This window comes from Chelmon rostratus, chromosome 2, assembly GCF_017976325.1.
Source record: "Chelmon rostratus isolate fCheRos1 chromosome 2, fCheRos1.pri, whole genome shotgun sequence".
In the NCBI taxonomy this organism is placed as follows: Eukaryota; Metazoa; Chordata; class Actinopteri; order Chaetodontiformes; family Chaetodontidae; genus Chelmon; species Chelmon rostratus.
The window spans coordinates 20376036-20390559 of NC_055659.1; the positions used below are offsets into that span (position 1 = coordinate 20376036).

The window sequence follows — 14524 nt, forward strand, 5'->3', positions numbered from 1 at the left end:
AAGCTAGTCGGCGCTCTCCTCTCCTCTTTCAGTCTCCGCGGTGCAGCTACGCCTCTCGCCTTTCTCGGCAGCAGCGGCAGCAGCGTAGTAGTAATCGGCTTGCCGCGCACTGAGCTCGCATTTTGTGTCACGGTGCCACCGGGAGAGGGGTGACAGACTGCTGCGCGTCAGGGGATACCAGTCACCATCCGCACGGTTCAAGCGACATCCCGCCGCGGGCAATGACATTATCAGACTGAGGTGGGAATACACGAGAAAACGAAAAAATGACGGTGGACTTTGAAGAATGTATAAAAGATTCACCCCGATTCAGGTAAGGCTGCTCCTCGCAGGCACACCACAGCGGTGCGCAAAAATGGCACACCTTCTTTTACGCATGATTTTTTTTAGACTGGGACTGAACGCATGCAGAATGTGTGGCGGCATCAACAGGGTAAATTATACAAGATGTGGTGTCTCCTATCTGATTCGCTCGTGTGTTCAACAGCAGGATGGCGTTTTCTTTCTTTTTTTTTGAGTCAATATTCAATCATCATGCGTTGGATTTTTTTCAATGTCATATTTGGTGGGTCATTCTAATTTATTTGTGACACATTTGCTGGAAGGCATGTGTGGCTCCTGTGTCTGATTTTTGAATGTAGGTTGTGACGTTAGCTCAGTGCATATGAGAGGAGGGACACTCACTGCCACGCAGGATCCATTTTGCCTGAGTGTAAAAATTCTGAGTGATTTTCAGTCCTGGTGCCATGCGCTTAATCACCCCCTGATGTGCACAGAAAAAGGAAGAGCAATCCTTTAACGTGGCCTGACAACAAGTGAGAGTGTATTAGAGGATCCTCCTGTGTGTGTGTGTGTGTGTGAGTGAGTCTTGCAGGATGGCATACAGGTTGGGTGCAGCCTTTTCATTTGCTCATAGAGGCGGTGCTGCAGTCACCCAGTGTGGATCTGTGGTAGACTGGAGAGGAGATGCCCTTGCAGCAGCAGCAGCAGCAGCAGCAGCAGCAGCAGCAGCTTTGCCTGGCTGGCAAAGAAGCAGCAGGGAGATGAGTACACCCTCTTTCTGCACGGACTGAGCTCATATCCCGGGCACAGATCCAGCTGTTTCGGCCCCGTGCCTGCCCAGCGAAGGGTTGTAGCCATACTCAGTCCACGTGCCGGTCTGGCTGCACTCCCGTGCCGACCATTGGGAAACTCGTAGAGGAGATTCTAACAGCATGTAGGCCAGGGATGCCCTGTTAATTATGCCAATGCGATGGGCTGGGAGTTACATTTATTCAGAGCTTTACTGAGAAGGAGCAGAATGTGAGTTTATTCTGTCTGTAGACAAGCATTTTGTTCTGTATCCCTCTGTACTTCTGCCTCCTCTTTTGTTCTCTTCCACATCAGCATCTGTTGCCTGTTTGTTCTCTGTTCTTCTTGTTTGTCGTTTTGTTGCTTCCCTCCTCTCTCTCCCTCTCTCTCAGAAACAACTTGTCTTGTTGGTTGAACGTTGTGTGACTAACAGATAGTTTGTGATCTGAATGAGCAAGCAGACAGTGGAAGGAAAGGAAGAGACTGAGGGAGACAGAGACTCAGTTTGCTGCTTCAGTCCCACCTCGGTGACAGATTGCTGGGACGGAAGGTCACAGGAAGAGTCAGCGAAGCAACACACATTCAGACATTTCCCTTCCACTTTTTATGCCAGGTTCACTTTCCCATGGTCTTATTAAGATTGCTATTTGGAAAATTCCACCACTCACAAAGGAAGCTGATGTTTCATTGAGTTTACAAGCAGTTGGTAAAATGTAATGTTGCATAACACCCTGATCGTGATGATGGTGATGATAAACATATAATTATAATAACGGTTGGTTTGTCCTTTACGCACATATAGCTGGGATGCTTTAAATTTGTAAAACTGCCCTCAAAACAAGGAGTGTTCCTCATTATTTTACAACCAAGTCCTTTTACATGCACCCTGGTTTTCAAACCGGAGTCTGTTTTTGATCATATTTGGATCATTATATCTTTAAACATGATAATATCCAGGTTTCTGGTCCCTGAGAGACAGTAATAGTTGTAACCAGAGCATAGTTCTACGTCATGATGCAATGATACAAATATCCAGGAGATATTCTAAACACTTAAACTACTAAAGAATAAATGTGTTGTCCCAAAAGCAAATTCATGGACATTGTGGATCATCATTAAGGCTATCTGTAGCCTGTCTGCCTATCTGTAGAGAGCTCCAAGTCACGATAAGACCATTTTCAAAGTTTAACCTAGTCTGCCATGTATATACAAACTGCAGCAGCCCTATTATCAGCGTTGTGATGACTTTGGCATTTAAGTGAAGACAGTCATTGCAGGATTTTCCATTATACTGGGGTGACTGTTGTCCCAGTTTTTTTTCTCCTCCTTGTTGTGTCATTCTGGAGAAACAGAAGACAGCCGGTCCTGTCTGTCTTCCCACACGCGGTGATAAAACAGCTCACACACACCCTCTCACTTCAAGTCATAACTTGTACCAGTCCTGCATGTGTGTACGCATGATTGGATGAGCATGAAAGAATTTCTGAGGTATGCACGAGTATCTATAACCCTCATCTTTTTGTTCGGTCTCCTCCTCACTCGTACTGTGTGCTCAACTCTTTGTTTCTCCTCCGCCCTGCCTTGTGTTCAGCAGTCACCTGCTGCATTCATTCAGTCTGTACCAAACCTGAGGTGAAGCCAGCGCACCTGCCGCACAGTGGCTGCTGGGACTGAATGGATGTAATCTGATCCCACTTGGCACTGGGTCAGTTTTTGGCTGCTCGTCACTGACGGTTCACAGACGTTATCGTGCTTGTGGTTTCATTTTGATGGCAGAACAGAACTGTGGTCGGACAAGTTTTCAACAAGGTCATTAACTGAAACCAGCGGATTTGAACATGATGTTACAATAAGCAGCGGCAGGCGTAGAGCATTGCACACACACGTTACTGTGATTGTATAACGCATTACCATTTGACTATTTTAAATGGCTTTATAGCTTCAGACCAAGTGGTCCTCAAGGAAAGTATTATCCTATCCTTTACAACTTAAATTTAGTCCTTTCATTGACTATATTGTTATGATGCAAGTATTAATATTCATATGGGGGTGTGAGCTGTTGCCTAGCAACAACCTCTGTAAGTGAGACAAATGAGTGGTCGTAGAAAAGAGGACAGGAAATGCAGGAATGGAAGAGGCGAGTGGGTGCTTTGAAAAGACACCGTCATCACTTTGAATTCCCAAAACAGAAGAGAGTTTCTCTGTGACAAAAGCAGATTTTATTCCAAGGCATCTGTTGACTGTTTGCAGCTCCACAAGCAATCTGAGAAACTTGCTTTCTCTCCACTCATCTACTTTCTGTTTTCATACATGAGCAGTAACAGTAAAGTAATTAGCAGGGTGATTAGAGTTATAAGATCAGAGTGTCGTTATTGTAAGCAACTGTGGTTTTCGGTGGCGTTGGCGTGGTGCCAGAGTGTAACCCTCACTTTGCGATAATATCTTAGCTTACAGCAGGCGTGTCTCCACTGCATTAATCCATTTGTGTCATGTGTGACCTCATAACAAGATGAAAACACGGGATAAATCAGTGAGTGTGCAGCAGGGAGAAACAGCCGCACCTGTCTGCCTCACTGGGTCATTTGTTTCTGTCTCTTTATCCCACCGACAGACAGTAAACTGCATCAGGCTGTCCAGACAGGTTGAGTGAATTAGTCAACAAGACGCAGAAAGTGACAGGAGGACACGGATAGGACAGGATACGCAGAGTGGACGCAGAGCTGTCAATTAAAACTGCCTTTTATAACCAAATACCAAACTTGTTGAGGTCTTGTTGAAGATGTTTTATAGTAGTTCACTACACAACCCCACAGGAAGTACATAAACACACCACATGCATCATTTCTGTGTGACATGACTAGACATATGTCATATATTTTGTTGAGTTGTGTGCTTGTATTATCCCAAATGTTTCCAACAATGTTCAAACCCAGAGAAGAACATGATTTTCATTTGGCCGCCTCCAATGGCGACGCAGTGAAACGCCAGACGATACGTCAGAGAGTGAGGAAGGAAGTGAGTGAATGTGACTAAACGTACCATGGATAAAACTGTAATACGTGACCTGGTCTGTGCTCATTGCTGCCAGGGTCACGTCAGATAGATTTTCATTGGCAATGCAGGCTGTTAATAAGTGAAGAAATTGCATGTACGTTACATCTGAGCAGCGTCGTCGGCTGTTCAGAAGTTCATGTTGTTGGTGACTTCTCGGGTTCTTGGGCTCTTTTCTCGCCTCGTATCTGCTGCAGCTTTTTTTGCTCCTTGTCAGGTGTGGTTGCTATGGTGACTCGCAGGAATAACAGATGGGAGGTCACGATCTGTTGTTTGATAGCAGCAGCTTTTAAACCCCACATTCTGTGGGAAAGGTAAACAAGCTAGGTATGTCTTATTATGTTGACTGAACCTAAGTGATTATTATTTCATTCCCTTGCTCGGCACCTTAACTTCATAAATACAAGATGTTATTGCCTGTGCTGCTTTTCCAGTCCCAGTAGGTTGTGTTAAGTCCCGTAATAATCAAGTTAATGCAAACCTGCAGCCTTGAAGAACTTCAGCGGTCATACTATGAAATAATGGCAGTCTGCATTCTCATATATTCTTAGATAAAGGAAAATGTTAAGTATCTAGAACTCATTAGTGAACTGGGTTGGGAAAAGATTTTAAAGCACTATGTAAAAAGAAGCTTTTGGCCCCATTTTCGTGCGATGTCCGACATTATTTTAAAAGCGTGTCTCCATTTATTGGCAGATTAAAGTGCTTTTTGATGCTCTAGGTATTTGTCTGGCGCCCTGCTTTTTCTGAACTGGCTGGATTTTTATTCCCTACCTGTGTCATCATCACCTATGATCCTCCTTTCACACGCGCCATCATTTTCTTGTCTGAGATAATGATTTCCTGTTGGTCAGCAGCCTGTGAAATATGTAAATATGCACCACGCGGGCTTCTCTGGCAGGAAGAGGGAAAGCAGCGCTGCTGATGCCAAGGGTGATCAGTCACTTTGGCGGCCATGGCAACTACCTCTCCCTCTGCCTCTGTCAGGGATGTAGAGAGAGGCTCATGTTTGTCCCTTTCAACACAGAGACACACACAGCTGTTAGCGGTGCATGCCAGCAGAGAGAGCCCAGTTCTGTGACAGAGTATATGGAACAGTGCACGTTGACCTTGAAACAGTGCATATGATTTTACAGTAGAAAAATAAAATGCATGAAAGCGCTGAATAAGATTACCTGTTGCCAGAGTAGGCTGACATTGATGCACCGCGTGTTTGCTAATGCAGTGATACCTGGAAAGTGTCCCAGACCATAGCTATGGAATTATGACTTGCCAGCTTTCAACAATACACCCAATGTCCTTGTCTGCTTGTCTTTAACTTATTTTGGAGAAAACCTCTTTCAGAGCCCCAGTGACCCTCTGAACTTGACCAGAAATAGATCCTCTCTGCAGCATCAAGTCCTTGGCAAAACGTTTAGAAAGATTCCAGACCACTCACATTAAGTTGCTAATGTCAAGACACTCATTTCCAACCACTCTCGCTAATGCATGCACGTACGCAGGAGATGTGCTCTGACAGAAAATAAAACGGCGCGCTGGCCCAGAATCCCTATCCTCTTACCCTCCATATATGGAGGTTCCCCATCCAGTTTAAAGCTTTTATCAGTCCTGTTCTTTGTTATGCTAAAGACGACTTGAACAAAATTGCTCTGCTTGAGAATTCTGTCTTTTCGCTAAACCGCTCAGGCCCAGAACTTCCATCAGTGTTTACTGGCAAACACCAGAAAACAGCAAGCAAATCTCTTGCATTTGGCCTTCATCTTGAGGGATTTTCCACTCAGAGCAATAGGTTTTCAATTGAAGCTATGGGAAGGTCAAACAAATTATTCATGCTCGACTTAGTCTCACATATGTGAGGATGTATGTTTAATATCTGTGGTGGATTTAATGCATCAGCAGAAGTTTGTGGTCAGAGTCTTTTTTTGATCTGGATAAAACTGCAAATAATGTAAAGAATTCCAAATTTCCCTTCAAGTTATATTAATTTTGCCATTGTGAGATGGCTCTGCAGTGTTTGTAGTGTAAAATACAGTATATAACACATCTGACAGTGTGGTTTTTGCTTTTACAGCAATTTGAAAATAGATTTTGAATATCAAAGATCGATATATAATTTGACATTGACCAGTGAAAATTTCAGACCAAATGAATTCACATTGAGACAGTTTTCAAATACTTACTGCTGTAAATTTCAGCAGCAAGTATTCAGTAGTTAGTAATCATAGCATTGAAAACAGCTGTAAAGATACTTCCTTGCGTTTGTTGTTGCAAAAACATGCAGTGGTTTTAAATCACCTGCTAATAGCACACTCTTGTATTATGGGATAAGAGCTCTGAAAGGTGAGATGGTGATATGGCACATAGGTTTTAATAAACTCCTAATGATGTTGGCGATGAGACCAGTTACTCTCTTCCTCGCCCCCGAGGGAAGCAACCATTTAACCACCAATTGACCTTTTAAACCCTCGTAACCTACAAGTGTCACACAAAGACAATGCAGAGCATCGGGGCTCATAAAAACATCTGACATCCTCCCCATCAGTTCCCATAAATATTTTAGCTCCCTGGGTGTGTGTTAAGGTAGAGGCCTTGGTGGAACGCTCCGATTGTGAACTGCAGGAAACACGTCTTTCATGTTAGTAGCATGAGAAATTGTGGTTACTTCAAAGTAGCTGTGGCAGTGGAGATGTGGCGTTCGTGGGCAGGGGGAGAGGGGTTGCCAGATTTGGTTCCACTGGCACTCAAGCATCTGTGTGTTGTCTGCTGTTCTAATGCAAAAATCTGTGGTGCTCTTTGATCAACAAAGGAAATTCAGTGGACCAGCTGAACAAAGAGGGCAAAACCACCCTTGTTGGTTTTGCAAGCACGTGTGCTTTGAATTGATGCCCCTAGATGATGTCAGATGAAACGACCTTGCTGCTTCAGTAAATTAGAGCCAAATGACCTAAAGAGGTTCAAATGAGAAAAGACAAAGAGGTGGCCAAACACAGTAGCTGCAGATGTGGAGACCAAAACTCTGAATAAGAGTTTTGACTTTGCCAGAGCTTGCAAGCTGCATATTTGCCCACACAGCATCTTGTGCAGCTTCTGTTTGCTTTGAAACATGCTGCTTCTCTGCTTACAAATGTGGAGCACGAGAAGTATTTACCAATAAACAGGACCTGATGGCTTAATCCTGTCTGATCGTTGATACAGAAGCCCAATTCACATGCCAGAAGAATAATCATAAAGAGGAAAGTCTTCAAGCTCTGCCTGAATCTGAAGCATCATATTGGAGTAGGTGTGTCACCGCGGAGCTACTGTCACTGATGATTGACCGAATTAGGCCTAACACACATCAAGGAGGCTTAACAGGGATTTCTGTTCCATCAGAAACCCTCCACCCACTTCCAATTTTCAACAAGCGTGCTTTTAAAAAAAATGAAGGCTATTTTTGTTACTAGTGCTGGTATTGTTTCTTGTTTTTGTAGGTTGGAGATCAGTCAGCTCAATAAATTAGAGTAGAAATTTCAGTATTCTGCAACATGTTATGTAGACAAATTATGGTCTTAATCAGAGGATGCTAGATATTACTACGTGTCCTTGTAGGCTAAAAGATTGGATGATAATATTATGCGTTTATTTGTTTGATGTCATATGTTTCTGCACATTTCATGATTATATTTTCCGCTTGCTGACACTGAACATGTCATATAATATGCAGAGTATCACAACCAGTGTTATTCTACCAGCTTTGCCCTCAAAAGTTAAATTGTCTCGATCATGCACAGCATGGCTTGTATTTGTTTCAGACTTAAAAAAATGTTAAGATGATGTTTTATGGAGCCTTTGCATCGTGAAAAACTTTCACCATATGCACCAGTGATGCTTACTTTAATAGCTATACATGATTTTTAATTGTAAAATTCATGTGCATCTACCAAATCTTTAGCAAATGGTGATGGTTGTGAGTGCAGTAATTGGAGCCTATATGTGATTTTTTTTCACTGTCCTTATCTGGTCTGCAGTTGTTTTACACATGCATGCATATATGTGTGCCTGCTGGCCAGCATGTAGGCTCATCATATTTTCATCTTCCTGCCTCGGCCTGCTTGTCAGGCATACAGCAGTTTGACATGTTCATGAGAGCATCAGTCCAGCACGTGGACACTTCCACTGAATCCGCGGTGCAGCAGATTTTCTGCCGCTCTGCTGCACGTGTTGCCGTGGGACTTAGTGTGGGCCCTATATATGAAATAGGATTATCAGTAACCACACTCTCTGATTAAATCAACTGGATAGCCTACACACCCTATTAAAGCTCACACACTATCAGCCTCTTACCCTGAGAACCTCAGTGTAGTTCCCATTCAGCAGTAATGTGTAGGATAATGTAGAGCTGGCACAGTTTATGTCTGATTGCAGTTCAAAGGACTGGCCAGCATTCAAGAGGATTTCCGTGCTTATTGGGAATATTAATGATTTGTCATCTGAGGTGCCATTTGCCATGGCTTAATGGTTTTATCCATATCATCAATCTGACCTTCAGCCTGTCAAGCCCGGGTTAGTTTAACCTTTCATGACCTTTCTTCATGGAACAAGTCGTGCCTCTCTCCTGAGAGAACCTCAGTGCAGTTTAGAATTTGCTAGATTAAAAACGAGGGCAGCAAGTGTGTGTCTCTCAGATTTGATATGTACAAACGTGCATCCAAGGCTTAGATGCAGACAACTGACCTGCTGCCTGCAGATTTCAACAGCTAGCTACAGCTGGTGAAACTAAACACAGACTCTGTCAGATGGTTGAACACTCTGCCTCCGATGAAACATTTTCAATCAAGAACCATGTCAAAAGCTCTTAAATGTACACATTTTGGCTATATATATATATATATAATGGAAGCTACATGTGCAAAGAGAACAGGCAGCATCATGACCAGCATAGCCATGTTTTGTACATGCAGCAGTGGGCCTGTATTGTGTGGTAGAGATAGTTGGCCACCCTGTTAGAAACAGTATTTTAGATTATGTATATATGATAATAATTATTCTATTTCATCACTATATAAATAGATAAAGAGCAGGACAGAGCCTCTGAGGTTAAACTCTGACATGCAGTAGTAGGCTAGCACCTTGGCTTCCGCGCAGCGATTGGTTGGAAAACATTTTACTGTTCTGTGTTGCACCACGTGTCGACACTTGAAAAGATGCTTTTCTGACGTAACCTGTCATCCCAAAATATGATACATTTTGCGAATTATATGTTCTTTGGAAGTAATGCTGCTACTAGCTAGTAAGCTAGTTAGCCGGGCGTGTTAGCATCCGCGCCTTACGTTAGAGCAGAGACATGCTCTGTTTGATCCATTCCTTACACTTTTGTGAAGGTTACAGACACCAACATCCAACTTTTTACCCAGTGTTACAGACAGACCTGCTGAACAGTTGTGTTTCAGGGGAGGGGTGTAAAAAGAACTCATTTAATGCTCACAACTGTAATGCCTCTGTCTCTGTACTCAGTTTTCCAATTATAGAGCAATGATTGATGTTTTGGTAGACTAAAGGGTAATAGGCAATTCATTAAAACCTCCAAATTAACGTAATGACTTCTTCAATAAAGACATTCCCATCATCATCATCATCATCAGCAGCAGCAGCAGCAGCAGCAGCAGCAGCATGCACTTCAGGATTTATGCCTCACTTTGCTCACCAGTCATTCTCACTCAAATCAGGCACATCAGGTGATGTGAAAAGGATTGTGGGCATTATTTTGAGGTGACTGCATGTGAAACACTGGAAAACAACTCCACCGCAGGGTCAGTTAGGTTTGTGGCAGATGCGGTGGTCCTAACTTAAGCCATCAGGGCTCAGAACAAATTTGAGTCCTGTCAGGGGTTACATGAGTGAAAAATGTGGCACAAATTGAACCTTCTCACAGCTCTCACTGCAATCGTTCATCCCCGCTGAGATCAGGATTTGGTGGGGAGTTTGTTAAAATCCTGCCAAGGCCTGTTGAAACTCGAATCAAAACTATTAAGTAAATTGCCTGCATCTTGTTCCTGGGCCGCTTTCTTCATCTTGGCACTGCATAGTATTTTCTCAGTGGGAAACATTTGTCTATGCTTGAGTCTCCTGCCCAGTTTCAACACTTCTTTTGTCTTTCCTCGACTGCAGATTTCAAGGCTTTTCCGCCTTCACAGCCGTGTTTGCTGGTTTGGCTTGCTGTGGCAGTCACACATTTTGTCCTAATGACTGACTGACACACAATCAGACTGACCGTTGGTTTAGGTGCACCGACTTTAAGCACTCAAAATGGAAGCCGCTTCTGAATTATGAACCCCAAAACTTGCCGTGAAGAGTTCCCTACCCAGGAAGTTGTTAAACCGCACTGAATCAAACAAGCAGGACCAGCCGGCATGCAATATGTGGAATGTGGCCAGACTTCAGAGCTGACAGCGACACATTTAGGCATGGATGGATAAACCCTCTCAAGACACACACATGCGTAACGCTGTTAAACGTGTAGCAGCATGTGTGTGTCTGCACATACAGTACACACGTTAAAGACAGGTATGCAGCATATGGTACTACAGTGGGACATAACCATTTACATGGTCGTACTCTGCAGGGTGAAAGGGTCAATCAGCCAGTGGTCTCTCACACTGCAGAGGCCAACCTGCTTGATGCATTAAAGAGAAACAGGTCTCAAAACAGTTAGGTCTTTGTCTGCAGGGACAGAACTTTCAACTTCACGGTGGCTTTTTGTTTGTTTTGGATTGTTCATACACAATTTTGCAGTTCTTTATACAGCAGGGTCGAAGGATCAGTAAATAATTTCTCATTCTGCGGCATTTCATGGTCAGGGTGGACCATTCCAAACTAAACTACATATTCACTGCAGCCCTCAGTGTTTACATCCTGTGACTCATGGCAAAACTTAGAAATGTATCGGAACAAGACTGTCTATCCATCAGACACACACACACACACACACACACACACACACACACACACACACACACATTCTTCAGTTGTTTGTCTGTTTATCAGCAGGATCATAGTTGGTCAAAGAAATCCCTGCCTCTGACGCTGGTATGACTAACAGTTGTGTTCCTTTAAAAAGAGACATTTAGCCACAAGTGGATGTTTGTCATCTGCGCACAATGTGGGAATTATGTGGTGTCGCCGAGCCCCGATCGCCTTCAGCAACGACCCAACTGGTTTAACCAAGTGGCAGAGAAAAGACAGAGGAAGATAAAGAGCGAGAGGTCTTTTGTCAACGTCTGTCATTCACGCCTTCAGTTATTCTCGCTTTCACAGCAGCAGTTGAGCACATTTGTCTTTCTTTCTTTTTCTCTTGGCGTCTGTCCTACAGGTGTTCTGTCCTGTTCTCACCCTCTTACCTTCACCTCCTCCTCCCTCTCCTCCTCCTCCTCCTATTTCTTTTCTGCTACCGCCCATTATTGGTAATGCAGTTGTGGGATGGATATGAATCAATGTCGGGGCTGCAGCAGGGAGGTTGATTGGGTTTCACTAGATTACCTGAGTCTGTCCATCCGTCTGTTCTCTGACTGGATGTCGTTAGAAGGATGCAGGCAGAGGAATTGGTATGGCTGAAGGGATGATATAACGGCTGACAGGATAGGGGAGGTAATTGATGGACGGACAGTTGTTGGAAAGGATGAGCAGAGAGACGGTGGATGGATTGATTGGATGGATTGACTCAGAGGAGGGTGTCGACTGAGGACAGAGGATAGAGGACATGAGTGAAGAAAGATTAACAGTCTCCATCATTACTGTAGCGCCTTGTTGTCCTGGTAACCTGCCTGATATTTCGGGCATTAACACAATGAATGCGTCATGAGTCACATAGAGGGCTGGACACACATCCCGGCAGCGAAGCATGAATGAAAACACACACATTGCTGATAACCGTCGCAGAAAATTACCACAAAAGAAAAGAGGACAGAGTGCAGCAGAGGAAGTGGACAGCTGTCCCGTCAAATGGCGGCCGCTGCTCGGACGCAGCTTCCCCGAGGTGACAAATGAAATAGTCATGCGGTTCACTCTGGCTCGCTGCCATCTCATACACACTACGAGGAGAGATGGTGTGTGTGTGTGTGTGCGCGTGTGTGTGTGTTGACGCTCACTCTCTCACATCTGGGATTCAGTTGAGCAGCTGGTTCAGATTTGGCCCAACTTTCTCTGCCTTTGTTTTATTTCTGCTCTCTTTGCTTTGTGCGCTGCAGTTTTCCTTTAAATCCTATTATTATTCACAGGGAGTTGTTTCTTCTTCCTGTTTACTCTCGTACCTTCTGTGACCCCTCTCAGCCTCTCTTCCAGTCCCTCCACCCACGTTCCTGTCGCCTCAGGCTCTATGTGACGCTGTGTGGAGGAAGCTAAACAGGTCTGCGTCAGAATTTTGGACCACTGTCTTTAACTTCCGGTGTGTTTCGTAAACATCCATTTGTTTGGGCTTTTTTCTAAATTGTTTTACCTTCCTAATCTTAAGATGCAGTGTGTTGAGACATATATCAGTGATTGTTCCATCGCAGATTGTTGACACAGGCTCCCTGCGTGTTTGGCAGCCCACCAGCCCTGATCCTCACTGAATCCAAACACCCCTGCAGTGCTGAAACCACGAGTGTGATTGACAAGCCAATCTCCTGCACGGACATGTGGAGAGACAGGAACCCTGATTGCTCGCTTAAAACCTGATGGATTCCCTCTTCACATTCCCCGTCCTTACATTATTCAGCCTGCGTCCCTCCTCAGATCTCTGTGGAATCCTGTGTAACCAAATGAAAACATTCCCATCTGCCGTGTCAGCAGTCCCGCACTTTCTTGGGATCCATCATTCCCGCCCCCACAAAGTCACACACACACACACACACATGCACTCTTTCACATAGGGTGTGCTTCCTTCCATTTGTTGGATGGATTGCCCATTGCATACAAGTGGAAAAATCAGAACAGCTGAAGCAAAAGTAACCGGTCAATAATGGACGATATGTCTTGCAGCAGGAAGGAAGGACGACCATGCTCAATATACCATTGCTTTGGTATGAGGCCGTAGAATCTTGGTGGGAATTACACAGTGTGTGTGTTGACTGTCTGTCTGTGTGTGTCACTGTGGAGTAGGCAGATGTAGCTTGCCTAACAGGGAGGTTCTGTAAGAGATTTTGGCCGGAGAGAAGGGAGATTAGGGCTGAACTGTATATGAAACAAGCATAACTAAAGGTTTCACAGTGAATGCAACTTGCGGCTTACTTTGGACAAGAGAGCAGTAAAACACTTTAGAACACATCAGAACAAGGCTCGGTTTCCACACATTTTGTTTCCACAGTTGTGAAACTATTTGCATCAAATAGCACAGGGAGCACAGTCGATTTAAACTTTATAACTTGCAAAATGGTACAAGAGTGTAGCAGCTGTCTTTGTGCATTATATTAACTTTTATTGTGAAGTATGAATCAAGTGCAGCTGTTTGAGGACTCCCCTCATCAGACCAAAGTACCGTAGTTCATATTTTATAGTTTATGGCCTAACATGTCTCTGAAAATCAAATTTTAGAAGTGCAGAATGTGTTTTACCGTAAAGCTGGTGGTACATGTGCGCCTTTTTTTTTTGCAGCTTTGTTACCCCCTGGTAGTTTAAAGTAGAACAGTTTGAATGTTAAGAATTAACATGTTATGAAAATGCTGTTTAGATAACTGCCATAGATAACATCGGCCAACTGCAAAATAAGCTGCATGGTCATTGTCTATGCATTTATTTGTTGCTGTCTGTAGGTTTTTAGATGCTTTTCAAATGTCTTGTCAAGTAATGCCTCTACTGGCTAATACTTTAGTTTCCTAACAATTTCCTAGAATGGAATTGACATGTAAGGTTCCTTCCTGGAAAGGACTGCGTAATATACTGAAGAAATGGTCCATGTAATGAATTCCAGTGAATTTCTTGTGGAACCTAGAGTTGTAAATTGAGTGCATACCAGGTCTACTGTACACTCAAATTGTAAAATATGTTTGATTTAGCTGCAAACCCCCTGAAACTGATCAACTCAACTCATCACCTGACCCCATCATTAGCACCAGTTTACATTATTCTTTTCAACAAACTTCTTAGAAAGTTACACAAAGTGCTACCTTTATATTGATCAGATTCATTATTATTAATATACAGATAATTCTAATGCCCTTTTTATAAGCTACACCATGGCAAGATGTGTATACTATACACACACACGCACAGTCGTGCACTTTGACTGAAACAGCATACATGTTCCAGACCCGGCTCTCTGTCCTGCATGCTTTGTTTCTCTAGCTGTCTCGTTGTGTGGGGGTCTTGCATAAGACCACCCCTTGTGTTAATGTAAACCTGTCTCTTCTCTCTGTCTCAGCCCCAAAGCCTTCCCTCCACTTTCCACCCA

The 14524-nt window shown here is 43.7% G+C and overlaps 1 protein-coding gene across 5 annotated transcripts in view; it reads left to right on the plus strand.

Moving 5' to 3' along the window:
- Window positions 1-132: 132 nt before the first annotated feature.
- LOC121616093 (arf-GAP with coiled-coil, ANK repeat and PH domain-containing protein 3-like) overlaps window positions 133-14524 on the plus strand; it is a 55371-nt gene continuing 40979 nt past the window's right edge. For all 5 annotated transcript variants that reach the window (XM_041950725.1, XM_041950761.1, XM_041950742.1 and 2 more), the window contains exon 1: window positions 133-313. In XM_041950725.1, coding sequence (XP_041806659.1) covers window positions 267-313 — 47 coding nt within the window. In that variant the 5' untranslated portion in view covers window positions 133-266. The remainder of the gene's footprint in view (window positions 314-14524) is intronic.